At 45.7% G+C, this 12,412-nt stretch overlaps 1 protein-coding gene across 2 annotated transcripts in view; it reads left to right on the top strand.

Annotated features, from left to right (window-relative positions):
- LOC139104893 (SLIT-ROBO Rho GTPase-activating protein 1) overlaps positions 1-12,412 on the top strand; it is a 48,929-nt gene that overhangs the window by 5,362 nt on the left and 31,155 nt on the right. The window contains exon 1 of one of the 2 annotated variants that reach the window (XM_070660650.1): positions 10,403-12,153. The exons of the other annotated variant lie outside the window; for it this stretch is intronic. Coding sequence (XP_070516751.1) covers positions 12,078-12,153 — 76 coding nt within the window. The 5' untranslated portion in view covers positions 10,403-12,077. Of the gene's footprint in view, positions 1-10,402; positions 12,154-12,412 lie in introns of those variants that run through there. 2 annotated transcript variants of the gene reach the window in all.

Raw genomic sequence — 12,412 nt, 5'->3', positions numbered from 1 at the left:
CCGTGTATATGAATTTTGTAAATTGACGGATAATAGCGCGGATATCGATGTATAATAAACGCGCGGAGCTATTTTCCATTTCGCAATAAAAGTTACAAAAGTAATTCCAAATCGTTATTCGTCGGCTCGCTTCGTGGCTTTTTTTTTTTTTTTTTCTTCTTTTTTTTTTGTTAACAGCCGCGGTACGCGGCGGTTCGAGGAAACGACGGGCCGTTTGCCGGTAAATTTTATTGCAAAATTTTTATGTTTTACTCGCAAACTTATTGGCGATGCTGAAAAATTCGCATCCGATCGGTCCGGCTTAATGTGCAAAGCCATTTCGCGCACGAACGCACCGCGGATGCGTGCCTCGCGATGTATTCGCTCGATGCATTCACCGCATCGCGCACCTCGATCAGCTCTATCAGAATTCCAAACGCGCCTTCACGCTTCTTCCTCGCTTAGCGCCTTCGCTGGCAACGTAAATCGCATAAATTTCTTCGACCCAGGATAAAGAAGAATAATTCGTGGAATTTAAATAAGAATATACAGCAAATAACACGACTGAACTTAAGCGATTCAGCTCCCGCCGATCGAAAACTAAATTAACGAGCCGAGTTATTTACATATTTTTCAAATCAAATCCTTTCTCTCTTAATAACTTTTAGTATACGTTGAAAATAAAATTATTCTCACCTCCGTTTAAGCAGGGGAAAAAATATGATAAAAGTCCACATAATAATATCGGCGGCGGGATTATTTAAGTGGAGCCGTAATTTTTGGCGGGCGACAAAACAACACGTGTTAACAATAATATCTCGTCATCTGGATCTTTTTACTCGTTTTTGCATCGACGGAACGTGTCCTTCGGATAACGATCTAAAAATAAGGCGCGCCTGAAAGAAACGTTTTTTAACGGTTCCTCCACTTGTTCACCATAAATACGTTAGACTGCCTCTCGTAATATCGTCTCGGTTCGCGCGCGGCGAATTCGGAAACGCGTATACCAAAATATTCCCTCGCGCAAACACGCTTCGAAGATTGCTATTATTTTAGGGCACGTGTGTTTGCGTCGCGGATTATGCGGAGTGGTCCCGGCGACCTCGCCACGGATTCTCACGACTAATCTTGGATGAACTTTGAATTAGCTTCTCCGCGGCACGTGACTTCGCGACGTTACAGCGTGAGGTGTGAAAAATCACCGTGCCTCGTGTCGCTAAGTATATTTTTTCGACGCGCGTCGCCGCGCGTCTCATCTCGGGAACACATTCTGGATCATCTATGTGTTCTGTTCTCTGCGGTGAAATGCGGAGGCGCGAAAAAAAAAAAAATAAAAAAAAGAAAAGAAAAAAATATATATAAGAAGACGCTAACGGCGACGCGGCGTTTCCTGTCCTCGGATATTTTTACAAACGGCGACGACCGTTTCACCGCGAGTCAAAAGGGACGGTCTTTCGAACACGTGCGTCCCTTACGGCCAGACGCGCGTGCATTCGAGTGCACGCGTCGTACCAATAAAGCAGAAACCGACGGTGTAATATCGCGCTCTTTTTTACGACCCCGGGAAAATTGCTGTTTAATTACCGCGGAAAGTAATAACGAGTAGACAACTTTTTCCGCCTTTCGGCGTCCCGTTTTCGCGCACGAGACCGAGAGGCATTGAATTATCTCACACTTTCGCTCCGCACGACTGCCGTCACGTAAAAACGGCATCGACCAGTCGCTTTCTTTCGGAGCGCGTTTAAATTGATTTCGCGAACAACGACGTTTGATGGTACCCCTCGTCATTACGCGTACGACAGATTCTTTTTTTTTTTTTTTACGCGTTCTAATTTGTATAATTATCTCTGATTATTAATAATTACTTTAATGAAGTTTGGGAAGAAAGAAATAACTCTTCAGTGGTTGCAAACGAAAAGGGAGGGAAAAAAAAAAAATTAAACAAAAATAAGACGAGCGATTTTGAAAAGAAAAAATCTTAGATTGTTATAGAATGTCATATTTTATTTCACAATTGTTACATCAAAATTTCAAATTCGCCAAATTAAAGCTTTATACGAGGATGTACCGACGTCATTCCGTGTTGACCTCCTCGCCAAAGATCCCCGAAAATCGTTACCCCTGGCAACAGTCGGGGTCACCCGCTTGCCCGACTTCCTCACTTCCGGGATTCGAAAATTTAGGACGCCTATCGGCCGACTGGCGCCGATTTGGCACATTTTCCCGACCCGTCGCAACGTATTTCGCATGCCCTAAGCCCGGCCGTGTATGTTTCGCGCCCGGCGAACCCCTCCGGTCATAAATTCCGATCTCTCGCCCCTCCGGGGAGCGGATCTTCGCCCGAAATCCTAACCCGCGCAACCCTCGTTACTGCAATTTTTATTCCGTACCGCGATCGCGCGGCATCGTTTTAAGAGGCGGTCTCATCGCTCCGCAAATCTTTTACGCTCCGTGTACTCGCGATTTCTCCTCCCCGTTCCCTTTAACTCCAGTAATCTCAATTATCTACCTTCGAGGATTTCATACTCGCGCGTCCCGCGATAACTTGGTTCCCGCGCGATAATCTCTAAATCCAAAGAGATACGTTTACGCCGCGTTAACCACTTGCTCGGAATTTTTTTTTTCTGCCGCCCGACGTTGAGCCACGTTTCTGGAATTCTAAAATCGAGCAACAATTTCCGTAGCAATTTTAGAACTGCTCGTCTTAACATTCCTTCGACGTTCTCGAGCTAGACTTTGGTCTCACGGACCGCGCGCGGCTTCGTGACACGGACATAGTACGTTTCTCCGGTTTTCTTCTCTTTCTCCTCTCTTTCGTCGGCCGGCTGCCACGCCCTGGACGTGAAGAAGGCATCAAATCTCATTACGATGGTCTAAGCCGAACGAAAAGATCGTTGGGACATATAAATGAAAGCTAAGTTGGCGAGGCTCGTTATTCCCACGGCGTAGTTAAACATCAGATTGCGGTAAACAATGAATTATAAGCTCCTGTATCGCGTTTTTCTCGAAGGGTTGGGTAGTATTTTTATTGCGAAGGGCAGTCTCTGCTCGACTACTCATTTTCCATCCGACTACAGCGCATTTTACGCCTTATCAAGCCCGGACCGTCTCGCGAGTCAGTCCTGTCAGCTTCTTTCTCGACAACCGACGATGGCATAATCGACCAGTACAATGTATCCCTTGTACGAAGTTTTCGTTCGCCACGATTGCACGAAAAACGTCTCGATTTGTAAGTCAATTGTGAATAGAGCCGCCTTCACAAAACACCGCCAGACGCTTCGTTACAAATTCCAGATCACAAATAGATCTCGACGGAATATTTCGTAAATTATATTACATCCCGCGTAATGATAAAACGTATTCAATAAAATTTCTTTCCCCGGTTAACAATCTAATACTATTTAACGCGACGAAACAGTACTATTTTCAGTCGAGAAAATTAAGTTGTCCCGTGTAATATTATGTTTGAGCGGGATAAATAAATTCAAACGAATGGGGAGGAGAAAAAAATAAAAAGAAAATGTCCAAAGAAATCGTTCTCTCTGTGGAGACGGAGATTTATTCTGGAGTGCTCGGCTCACGCACGCATGGTTCTCATCTGCGAGGCACGTACGCACGTCAAGTTCGAGGCGAGGGGGAAAAAAAAAAAAAAGTGACGAGATAGAAAAAGTGAGAGGGGGGTGAGGTAGAGACGACATTTGAATGCGCAAGAAAATTATCTCCACTCGTTCTCGCACCCGGCGGGAAATTATGCGCCGCTGTCGCAGCTGTCGGCGATTGCACCGCGTGGATCGGGCCGAGAATCGCTCTCGATAAAACCCCGTCGAAATTTCCACCTGCGGCGTGTATCCAGTATCGCGGGGACACGCGTGCCGCGTGAATGAAAAGCCGCGAGAGCTTGCGTCGTGATTTCGTTTGCCGCTCGTCAGCTGCTCGAGATAACGGGGCGCGTTGAATAATTCCGCGGTGGAAGGAACGATAAATCGAAACGGCAGGTGGGAGTCGAGATAAGCGGCGGGACAAAAGGCGAATTAATTAATGAGAATCGAGCAAGGAGGCGCCTCGTAAAAAGTTTGCGCTGAAAACGTAAAGCGTTTCAATATCGCTTGTGAAATGTCAAGGTTCCATTATGCCGATAACAGAGCTTTCGTTAAACAATCGACCTCGGGTTTTTTTTTTTTTTTTTAAGAGATTTTACAGATGGCTGTCAATTTAATTTAATTCTACCGTTAAGACGCACAGCGGCCTGAGGTGTTTATTTTCAAATCGGTATCTTAATTACCGGTTAAAAGAAGGATTTTCAAAGACCTTGCACGTGAGATTAGCGGCTCGAATAAACCCACCTTATCGCGCTCGCACGCGCGAATGGTCCGACGACTCGTTATGAAAATCAGATTAACGACGGCGCGCCGATAATTTACGGTGCAATGAAAATCTCGCGTCGAACCGCGATACCGATTTTTGCTGCACTTTTTTTTTCCCCTAACCGATGAGATATTTTGTACGATATCGAAATGCACAAGCGCCTGAATGCACAGACACGAGAAATGTGAATATACAAAAGGCTGCATGCTTCTCAGTCTCGATCGCTGCCACTTCGAACAACGGAGGTGAACAATAGAAACGCGGAAGCGAAAAGATGGAGGCGAGAGAATTGCTTTCTGGAAATGGAAAGTGTATTCCGTTCCTTTTATCTCTCTTCTTTCTTCTGCCAATGCAAAAAAAAATTAATATTCCCGTGCTCAACTTGTTTCGACGATGCAAAAAAAATATTGCGAGGTAAACTTGTACTTGATAGGAATATTTAAAAGCGAGCCACTCGGCAGAAACTTTCCCAAAGCAGGATTAAAAACGAAAGTTCTCCGTTAATCTTATCTTCGTATAGGAAAAAAAAAAATATATGCTCTCGTCAGTTTTCTTAAATCTTTCTAAAATGGAAGATAACTTTCCAACGATATTCCGTCGCGTTTCAGCGAGTTTAATCAGCCAGCGTATTATGGTTATTCGTATTTCGTTATCGCGAATAAAAGACGCCGGCGGACCTTTTGCCGATCGACGGCGTTCGCGATGCATTCGTAGAAACGAGAGAATCGTCGGAGTCTCTCACGTTTAGGCGGAGAGAATAGCGCACGCTCGGAACGCAAAGTGCACTTTCTTTCCAAGAAGTGATATTTGTTTTCTCGATCGTAGAACAGAAGACGCGGAGGCAATTGTGTCGCAAACGTAAACGATACTCGGTGCTTGTCCGGGCCCCGCTTACTTCGCATATTTTCGCTCCGACGTGATCGTTCCGCGATTGCTATACCTCGCGCGCAAAAATGGAATGTAATTACGCAAAAATCTTACTGTCGATATTTCGTTTCCTTATTCCGGATTGCATATCCTTAAAGGAATACATCACGACGTGGTACATTAAATTTGGTTTCAACGTAGTTTGATTAAAATTTTAATAACTCAATATTGTTACATTTCATCAACGACTTTCGTCGAAAGTAATTTGTAATTAAAACTAATTTATCGTATCGCTGTGTAAAAAAAGAAAAAATCACTGTCTCGCGCGCAGGCTGAAACTTTGATGAATATGAATATTTATGCGCGCGGTTTAGATTACCCGATGTTTTATTTGAGGGTTAATGGGAAACGTTTCTCTTTCAATAATATAATTAGCATTTCCTTGGTGCGATATTCGAGCTCGAGTTCAACTCTCAAGTGTGTCGTGCTCGGTTGCGTTAATAGAAAATAACGCGGCGTACCCCCGGGGTGGCCAAGTTCGGTCGTTTGTTTTAATCCGATTCGAGGGGATACAATAAAGAGTCGAGCTTGCATTTAGAAGGGGAAAGCCTGGTCGCGTCGGGACGCCGCGCTCGCATCTGTGTATCATCGTCAAATTAAATGGCTCGTACCTAACATCTTATTGGGTCGTAAATTCCGATTTAGACGCTCGCATCAAGCTAGAAATATAATAGGCGGAATCGCCCGTTGATTGAGATAAATCGCCATTGAAACGAGATCCAAGTGTGGCCCAAAATCGTGTTACGGTCGGGATGATGTATCGAGGCAGTGGTACTTGAAAAAAAAAAAAATATTACAGGGATTATTAGGATTACAAGGCGATCGTTCCAAAGAGCTTTAAACTGTCACGTTGAAATATAGTTTTAAATCTGTTAAAAATTCGATACACAGCACTTCCAATCTGAAATAATTAAAAAATAATATTTGAAAAATCTTTTACCTTTTTTTTTTCTTTTTTCTTTTTTCTTTTTTTTCCGTAACAGTCGTCGAATACAATTGCGGAATTAGATCACGAGTGATCGTAATCGGAGAATACGCAAACTTAACGACGTCTGGGCTTCGAGTGAATGGTTACGCGAACTTTCGAATCCGTCTGCGAATTTTCGCGACCGGCTATCCTCAGAGATCTATAATGAGAGGAGATAAGCTGTACCTCGCTGCAATGATACCGCGTCGACAACTTGTCCAAACTAAAGCAATTATATCGACAGGAAAGTTTCGCGGAGTGGCTTAGCACTTTTGCTAACTGAATCTCGCGATAGGTCGTCAATATTAACTCCGCTGCCAACTTTTTTAGCCTTCACATTGACTGTCACGGACGCTAACTGCAAACAGTTTTATTGCTGTAAACTTTCGTCGTCGTTTAAAATCCGCCGTCCTTAAAGCCTCATTATTTATAACCAATTTATAGAATTTTTTAATTATACAGATTCTCTCGTGAAAATATTACGAGTAATAAGAATTTAAATTTAAAAAATTGCCTTTTACTTTGCTCAAATAATTGTAAATATATCTCAATTATTATTCGAAGCAAATACAGAAATGTTTGTCTATACGTTTATCTCTTTTAATCATACGTTATCGCGCATCTCTCAGCGGGTTAAAAAAAAACAAAAAAAAAAAACAGAAAAACAGACTTTAAAAAAAATTTTTTTTCACAAAAATATTTTCATCGTAATGGAATTAATCGTCGACGGTATTTCGAGAGCTTGACTGGTCGTGGGCGAAGCTTTGTCATTCGATATTCCCCGGGAAGAGGCCGGTGATGTTTAGTCACGTGAACGCGGGTGGTCAGCGGGGTTGACTGGTATAGTGAAGAACACTCCGGTGAAGAGAGTTGCATGCCGCATCCGTTTCTGGCCGCTCGCCGTGGGCGTGAACGAAAACTAAAATCAGTCCGGAAATCTGCGTCGGAAATAGCCGGTTGGCGCCGCACGATCTCCCACGTGGATAGGCCGCGGACGCGGGCAACAAAGAGCTGCCGGGAAGTTTGCAGCCGCGAGAACGATGCCTATTCATTCCCGAGCATTCGCGGTCTAATGGAGATTCAATCACGCCCCCGAAATAACACCCGGGCATCGTCGTAATCTTAGGACTTCGCATTGGCACGCGTCCGAGATTGTCTAGATCAGTTTTGGTTAAAAGTCGTCTTCGATCTTTATTTCTTTTTTTTTTTTTTTTTTATTTATTATGCCGTGAAAGATGCTAAACTTAATTTATTTTGAAGTAATTAACGTTGGGATTTTTACGAGCGGCCTCGTGATTTGAAAAAGGGATTTTGTTTAAGACCCCTTTGCTCCGGCGCAATTAAGGATCAAAGTCGAGTGAGTCTGGCGATGCCGGTGGATATCGGAGGAGCGTGAAGAGCACGGGCTAGTATTAAAGCACACCCGGTAAAACGATCCTGAGTGTCGTCAGAGTGGCCGATGAAAGGCCTCGACACTTGTTGACCAAGCCCGAAGGGTCAACCGGGTCTTATATTGATGTGACGCAATGAGCACGGACGATTAATGATACCTATAGGCTCGTATAATGTAAAAAATAAGATCGGAGCGAACAAAAAAAATGTCGAGGGTGTCACAGCAGACAAAATTTTTCAATAAGTAAACTTAGGAGCAGATCTAGTACACCATTTTATAGAATTTTATAGAAATCAAAGGTTTCACGATAAAAAAAAAAAGAAAAAAAAAAGTAAAATAAAATAATAAGAGATCGATGGGAATTTTTGATTTTGCGCAAATTTTTTTTTTACGTTCGATCTTTATTCATTCGTGTCTCGTTACGGTCGATGCGTGGGATTATCGCGTTGCAGTGAATCGCGTTACGCGTGCAGTGCACACGAAGAACGATGACGGCGGCGTCGATGCAACGCGGACACGCGCACTCCGCTCTTTCACAGAGCGGAGAGTCACAGTCACGGTCACGCTTCGAGGGTTGGATACTCGATGTAGGGCGGACGCGGTGGGAGCGCGATGTTCGGCAAGTCTGAATGAGAGAGGAAGGAGGTGAGAGAATGGACGGGAGGAAACGGAAGAGAGAGAAGCGCGAGGTCGTGGAGTAGCACCCATTGATCCCTGGACCTACCCGGCCTCCCCATCGCTATCTTTGTTCTCTGTTATCTCCCTCGCGATCTCCCTATTTTTTTTTCCCCCCTTCGCAATCCAGCGCTGCTTATGCAGACGCTTGCATTCTCGATTATTACACTATTCGCTGCTATGCATCCATCGTAAAATTTTTCTTTTTCTTTTTTTTATATTTTTTACGCGATAAGATGAAAGCTACTCATTCATTACATTTAATCTTAATGTGACGTTGTGTTTTGAAAACAAAAAATCTTGCTTTACAAAATGAAATTACCGATCTATATAACCTTTTATCGTAATAAACGTCGTTATTCTTACTCGCGCCACGTGTCTGTTTGCACTTATTATTACTCCGATCACGGGTAGACTTTAAATTGCTAATTTACCTTTCGAATCGCCACCGTAATTTTTTTTTTAATTTTTTTCTTTTTTTTTATATATATTATAAATATACTTTCCGGCGCCATTTATCCTTATCATTATTGCTTTTATTGTTATGTCCCGGCTAAATTACTTCCTTTCACTCGATCGCCGTTTGTTCCTAGGGCGTGCTTCCCGGAGCACATAATAAACTTCCACTCCATTCTGCTCTCTCTCTTTCACGCGCCCGGCATTGTTCGTCTTCGGTTGCATCGCTGCAAATGACGAACAATCGGCCGAGAGTCCATCCCGTCGCGCACCTGGACGATCGCCGCTGAGCTTCTTCGAGCCTTCTTTTTCCGCTTATTCGACGTCTTTTTCGCCCAAAAGCCATCAAGGGGGAAAAGAGGGAGTCCCCTCGCGTCTCCAAGTGGAACGTAGAAAGTGCCGGTCGACGTTGAAAAGTGCGAACGGCTAACGATTTCTCCGCGACCGGCACTTCGTCAGCGCGTTGATAGCGCAGCTCGAGGGAGTAATTAGTATCGCCGAAAGGCTCGAAGAATTCTCTCCAGAATGAGAGAAAGAGAGAGAGAGACAGAGACGTTGTAAAAAAAAAAAAAAACTCGCACGGCTAGACTCAATCGGGTATTATATGTAGGTCGCGTATTACGCGAAAGTTGCGATCTCAGAAGCAAGAATTATCGCCGATTACGCCGAGTTTCTCGAGGAGCCAAAGTTTATCGGCTTATACGCGGCCCGCGAGGATTTATCGACGAGCCCGAACTGGAACGATAATATATTCCACGGAAATGTTTGGCAGCGGAGCCTCGTCGCCACTGGTATTCGGTGCAATGAAGTACCTAAGCGCACGCGATATATCTTATCTTCTTTATCAGACGACTCGGCAAATATTTATCGCGCCGAGAGGATCCCCCAGCGTGGAGAGTGGGGATCGCGCTGTTTAGTCTCTGCGTGCCATTTCGCGTTTAGCGACCGGCTAGGCGATAGATTTATCGTTAGTCGCGGTGGTAGTCGTCGAAAACTTTTCGTCTCGCGCGCGAGACGCGACGTGCGTTTCCAACGCGATGGTCACGACTCGAGTGAGACTTTGAACTGCCGGGAGGGGGAGAATTAAAAATTAAGTGCACCCAGCGCGAACAATTGGCCGTCGAATGAAGTGTCCGTGGTATTATTTCTTTCGCCGTGTTCCACGCAGTTGTCCGCGGTGCAATTCTCGAGGAGGAAGAATCCTCCGGTACGCGGAGGGTGAGCGAGCGAGACGTAGGAACCGGTGCGTACCGGTGATGCGTCCGGGGGCCGGGGAGGGGAATAAGAGGGGAGAACGGGCGAGTAGCGTGCGCGGGAGGGTGGAGGAGAGGCCACAACTAGCGGAGTGGAGTGGCGGACGAGAGAACGCGTGAAAGAAAGAGAGCGCCGAACGGTCGAGCGGATGTGCGAGCGAGCGAGCTAGCGGGGACCAGAAAGGAGGGCGGAAGAAGGGGGAGAGAGCCGTACTCGCGCGTGCGAGAGACCGAGAGAGAAAATCCGGTTGCCTGGCGACGAGCCATCTAGTTCGATCCCAGCCAGCCACCCGACCAGCCACCCTCCTCCGGTCTCTCCTCGTCATCGTCGAGTCGTGGTCGTCGTCGTCGTCGTCGTCGTCGCAGGAGCGACGACACCGCCGTGCCGAAGGGAACGGTGCCTCCGCTGTTCCGCTCCGCTTCGTTCCGTTCTGTTCGGTTCCGGCCCCGGGTTTCTTCTTATCGAGAGATCGGTAGCGCGAAAGAGAGAAAGAGAGAGAGACGACGACGAGAAGCCCTTCTCTCTTTCTGTCTCTCCTCGGAATTTTTTTTTTTTTTTTCCCCCTCGACGTTGATCACGTGGGACGCGTTCGGTATCGAGATCTCCCGAGTTACCATTGTCAGCGTTCACGAGCCAGGGGACGGAGTCAGGAAAACATTGGCCCCGATCGACTCTCTTCTCCACGTTGCGAGGCGTCATTTATACGAGCGGCGATTCGATATCTTGGACGCGACGATCGTACGCTGTTGTGTGAACTCTCGCGACACGAAAAACATTTCCGAAGGACGTTACGTGAGATCTCTTCCGCGACGCGAGTGTATGTGTGTGTGTGCTTCGTCGATGCTCGCCTGTCACCCCGACGTGACAGCGTGGGAATTTGCGAGTATTACGCCCTCGCTCTTTCTTTCTCCTTTCCCCCTGGTGGGAGGAAAAGAAAAAGGGACCGCGGCAAGTGCGTTTCCCAAGGACGTCGTCCCGGCGCATCTCGCCGAGCTGCGCGCATAGGTGATGCCCTTCGCTTGCCAACAAAGCGAGAGGAACTGCGCCCGGCGTCGTTTTCGCTACAACGAAATTATAACAGCGGTGGTCTCGCTACGAGAAGAATAGACGGGAACCGCGGTGCGTTCATCGTTCACGCGCGACTTCTCGCGAGAGTAGGAGGCAAAAGGAAATTACTTTTGTACACGCAAATAATACAATTTATTTACTCGAGATATAAACGGTACGAAGTAAGAGTCGCGTAAAATTAAGACAACGTCCATTACCCAACTTCAACGCCGAATTTTGAGTGTCGCATCGAATCGCTGGACGTGCCATTTCGTCGCCAATTAGTTTAATTCCCGTAATTTCAGGAGCGCCGCATTTATTAAAGGAATGGGAAGATCTTGATTAATGAATTGTAAAACCGGGAATTGAATGGATTCGAGTCGAAAAAGCGTCGAAGAAAATTGGTAACGAAGTTGCGGGATTGATCCGTGGAAAAGAAAATAAGATAAGGAGGCACGGCAGGGTAGAGAAAGAGAGAGAAAGGAGCAAAGTGCAACGCTAACAGGAAGGATTCACGAGGGCAATATCTTGCGGCGAGATCGGCGATTCGAAGCGCGCGAGGGGAATAAAAAGTAGAGACGAGGAAGATGAGCCTGGACCGCCGCAGTTCGTGGAATCTCGCAGGTAGGCTCGTCCTGGGGACGACGAGCGGCCGCGGTGGCCTTCGATGGAACGCCGTCATACGGTTCAACGACTTGGAGCTGCGTCCATAAAGCTACGACTTGCACGTTACGTTCGCGCGCTCAACTGGGCTGCCCGTTTCCGGACCGTGGCGTGACACGTAACGTAAGATCGATCGATCGAAATAATAAAGCAACTTCCGCTCGTCCTCCTCTTCGCCGGCGCGCAAATCCGGAAGCGTATCGAGACACGATAAGGAACCTCGCGGATGCGTAATCTAGATTAAACGCGCGTCTCGTCATCGTTTGCGATAAGAAGAATTTCGTAAGGAACAACCAACGCACCCTTGGGTCTCTTTCTCACAGACGGAAATTCATCAAATTAAACGGCACCATGTTCCAGTGCATCATACAGCAGAGGAATGGCTGGATCCATCCCTACACTCCCGACACCAAGGACGTCTTCCCAGGTACCGCAAAATGATGATATAAACAATAGAATTCAATAAAACAATCGTACATTTAATTCTGAGAGCAACAAAAAAAAAGAAAATTAATTAATGCGATATATTAAAAAAAAAAAAATTTAACGATTAAATCGAAATTTTGATTAAATCACAAGATCGTATTTTTATATCCGTACTTTAAATTATTTAAAAAAAATCTCTTTTACCGAAGACTACATAATTAAAAATAAAAAACGTTAATAAAACATGCAGCGCCAGATCG

Source organism: Cardiocondyla obscurior, linkage group LG08 (genome assembly GCF_019399895.1).
Source record: "Cardiocondyla obscurior isolate alpha-2009 linkage group LG08, Cobs3.1, whole genome shotgun sequence".
NCBI lineage: Eukaryota > Metazoa > Arthropoda > Insecta > Hymenoptera > Formicidae > Cardiocondyla > Cardiocondyla obscurior.
This window is presented reverse-complemented; position numbering and strand designations above follow the sequence as displayed.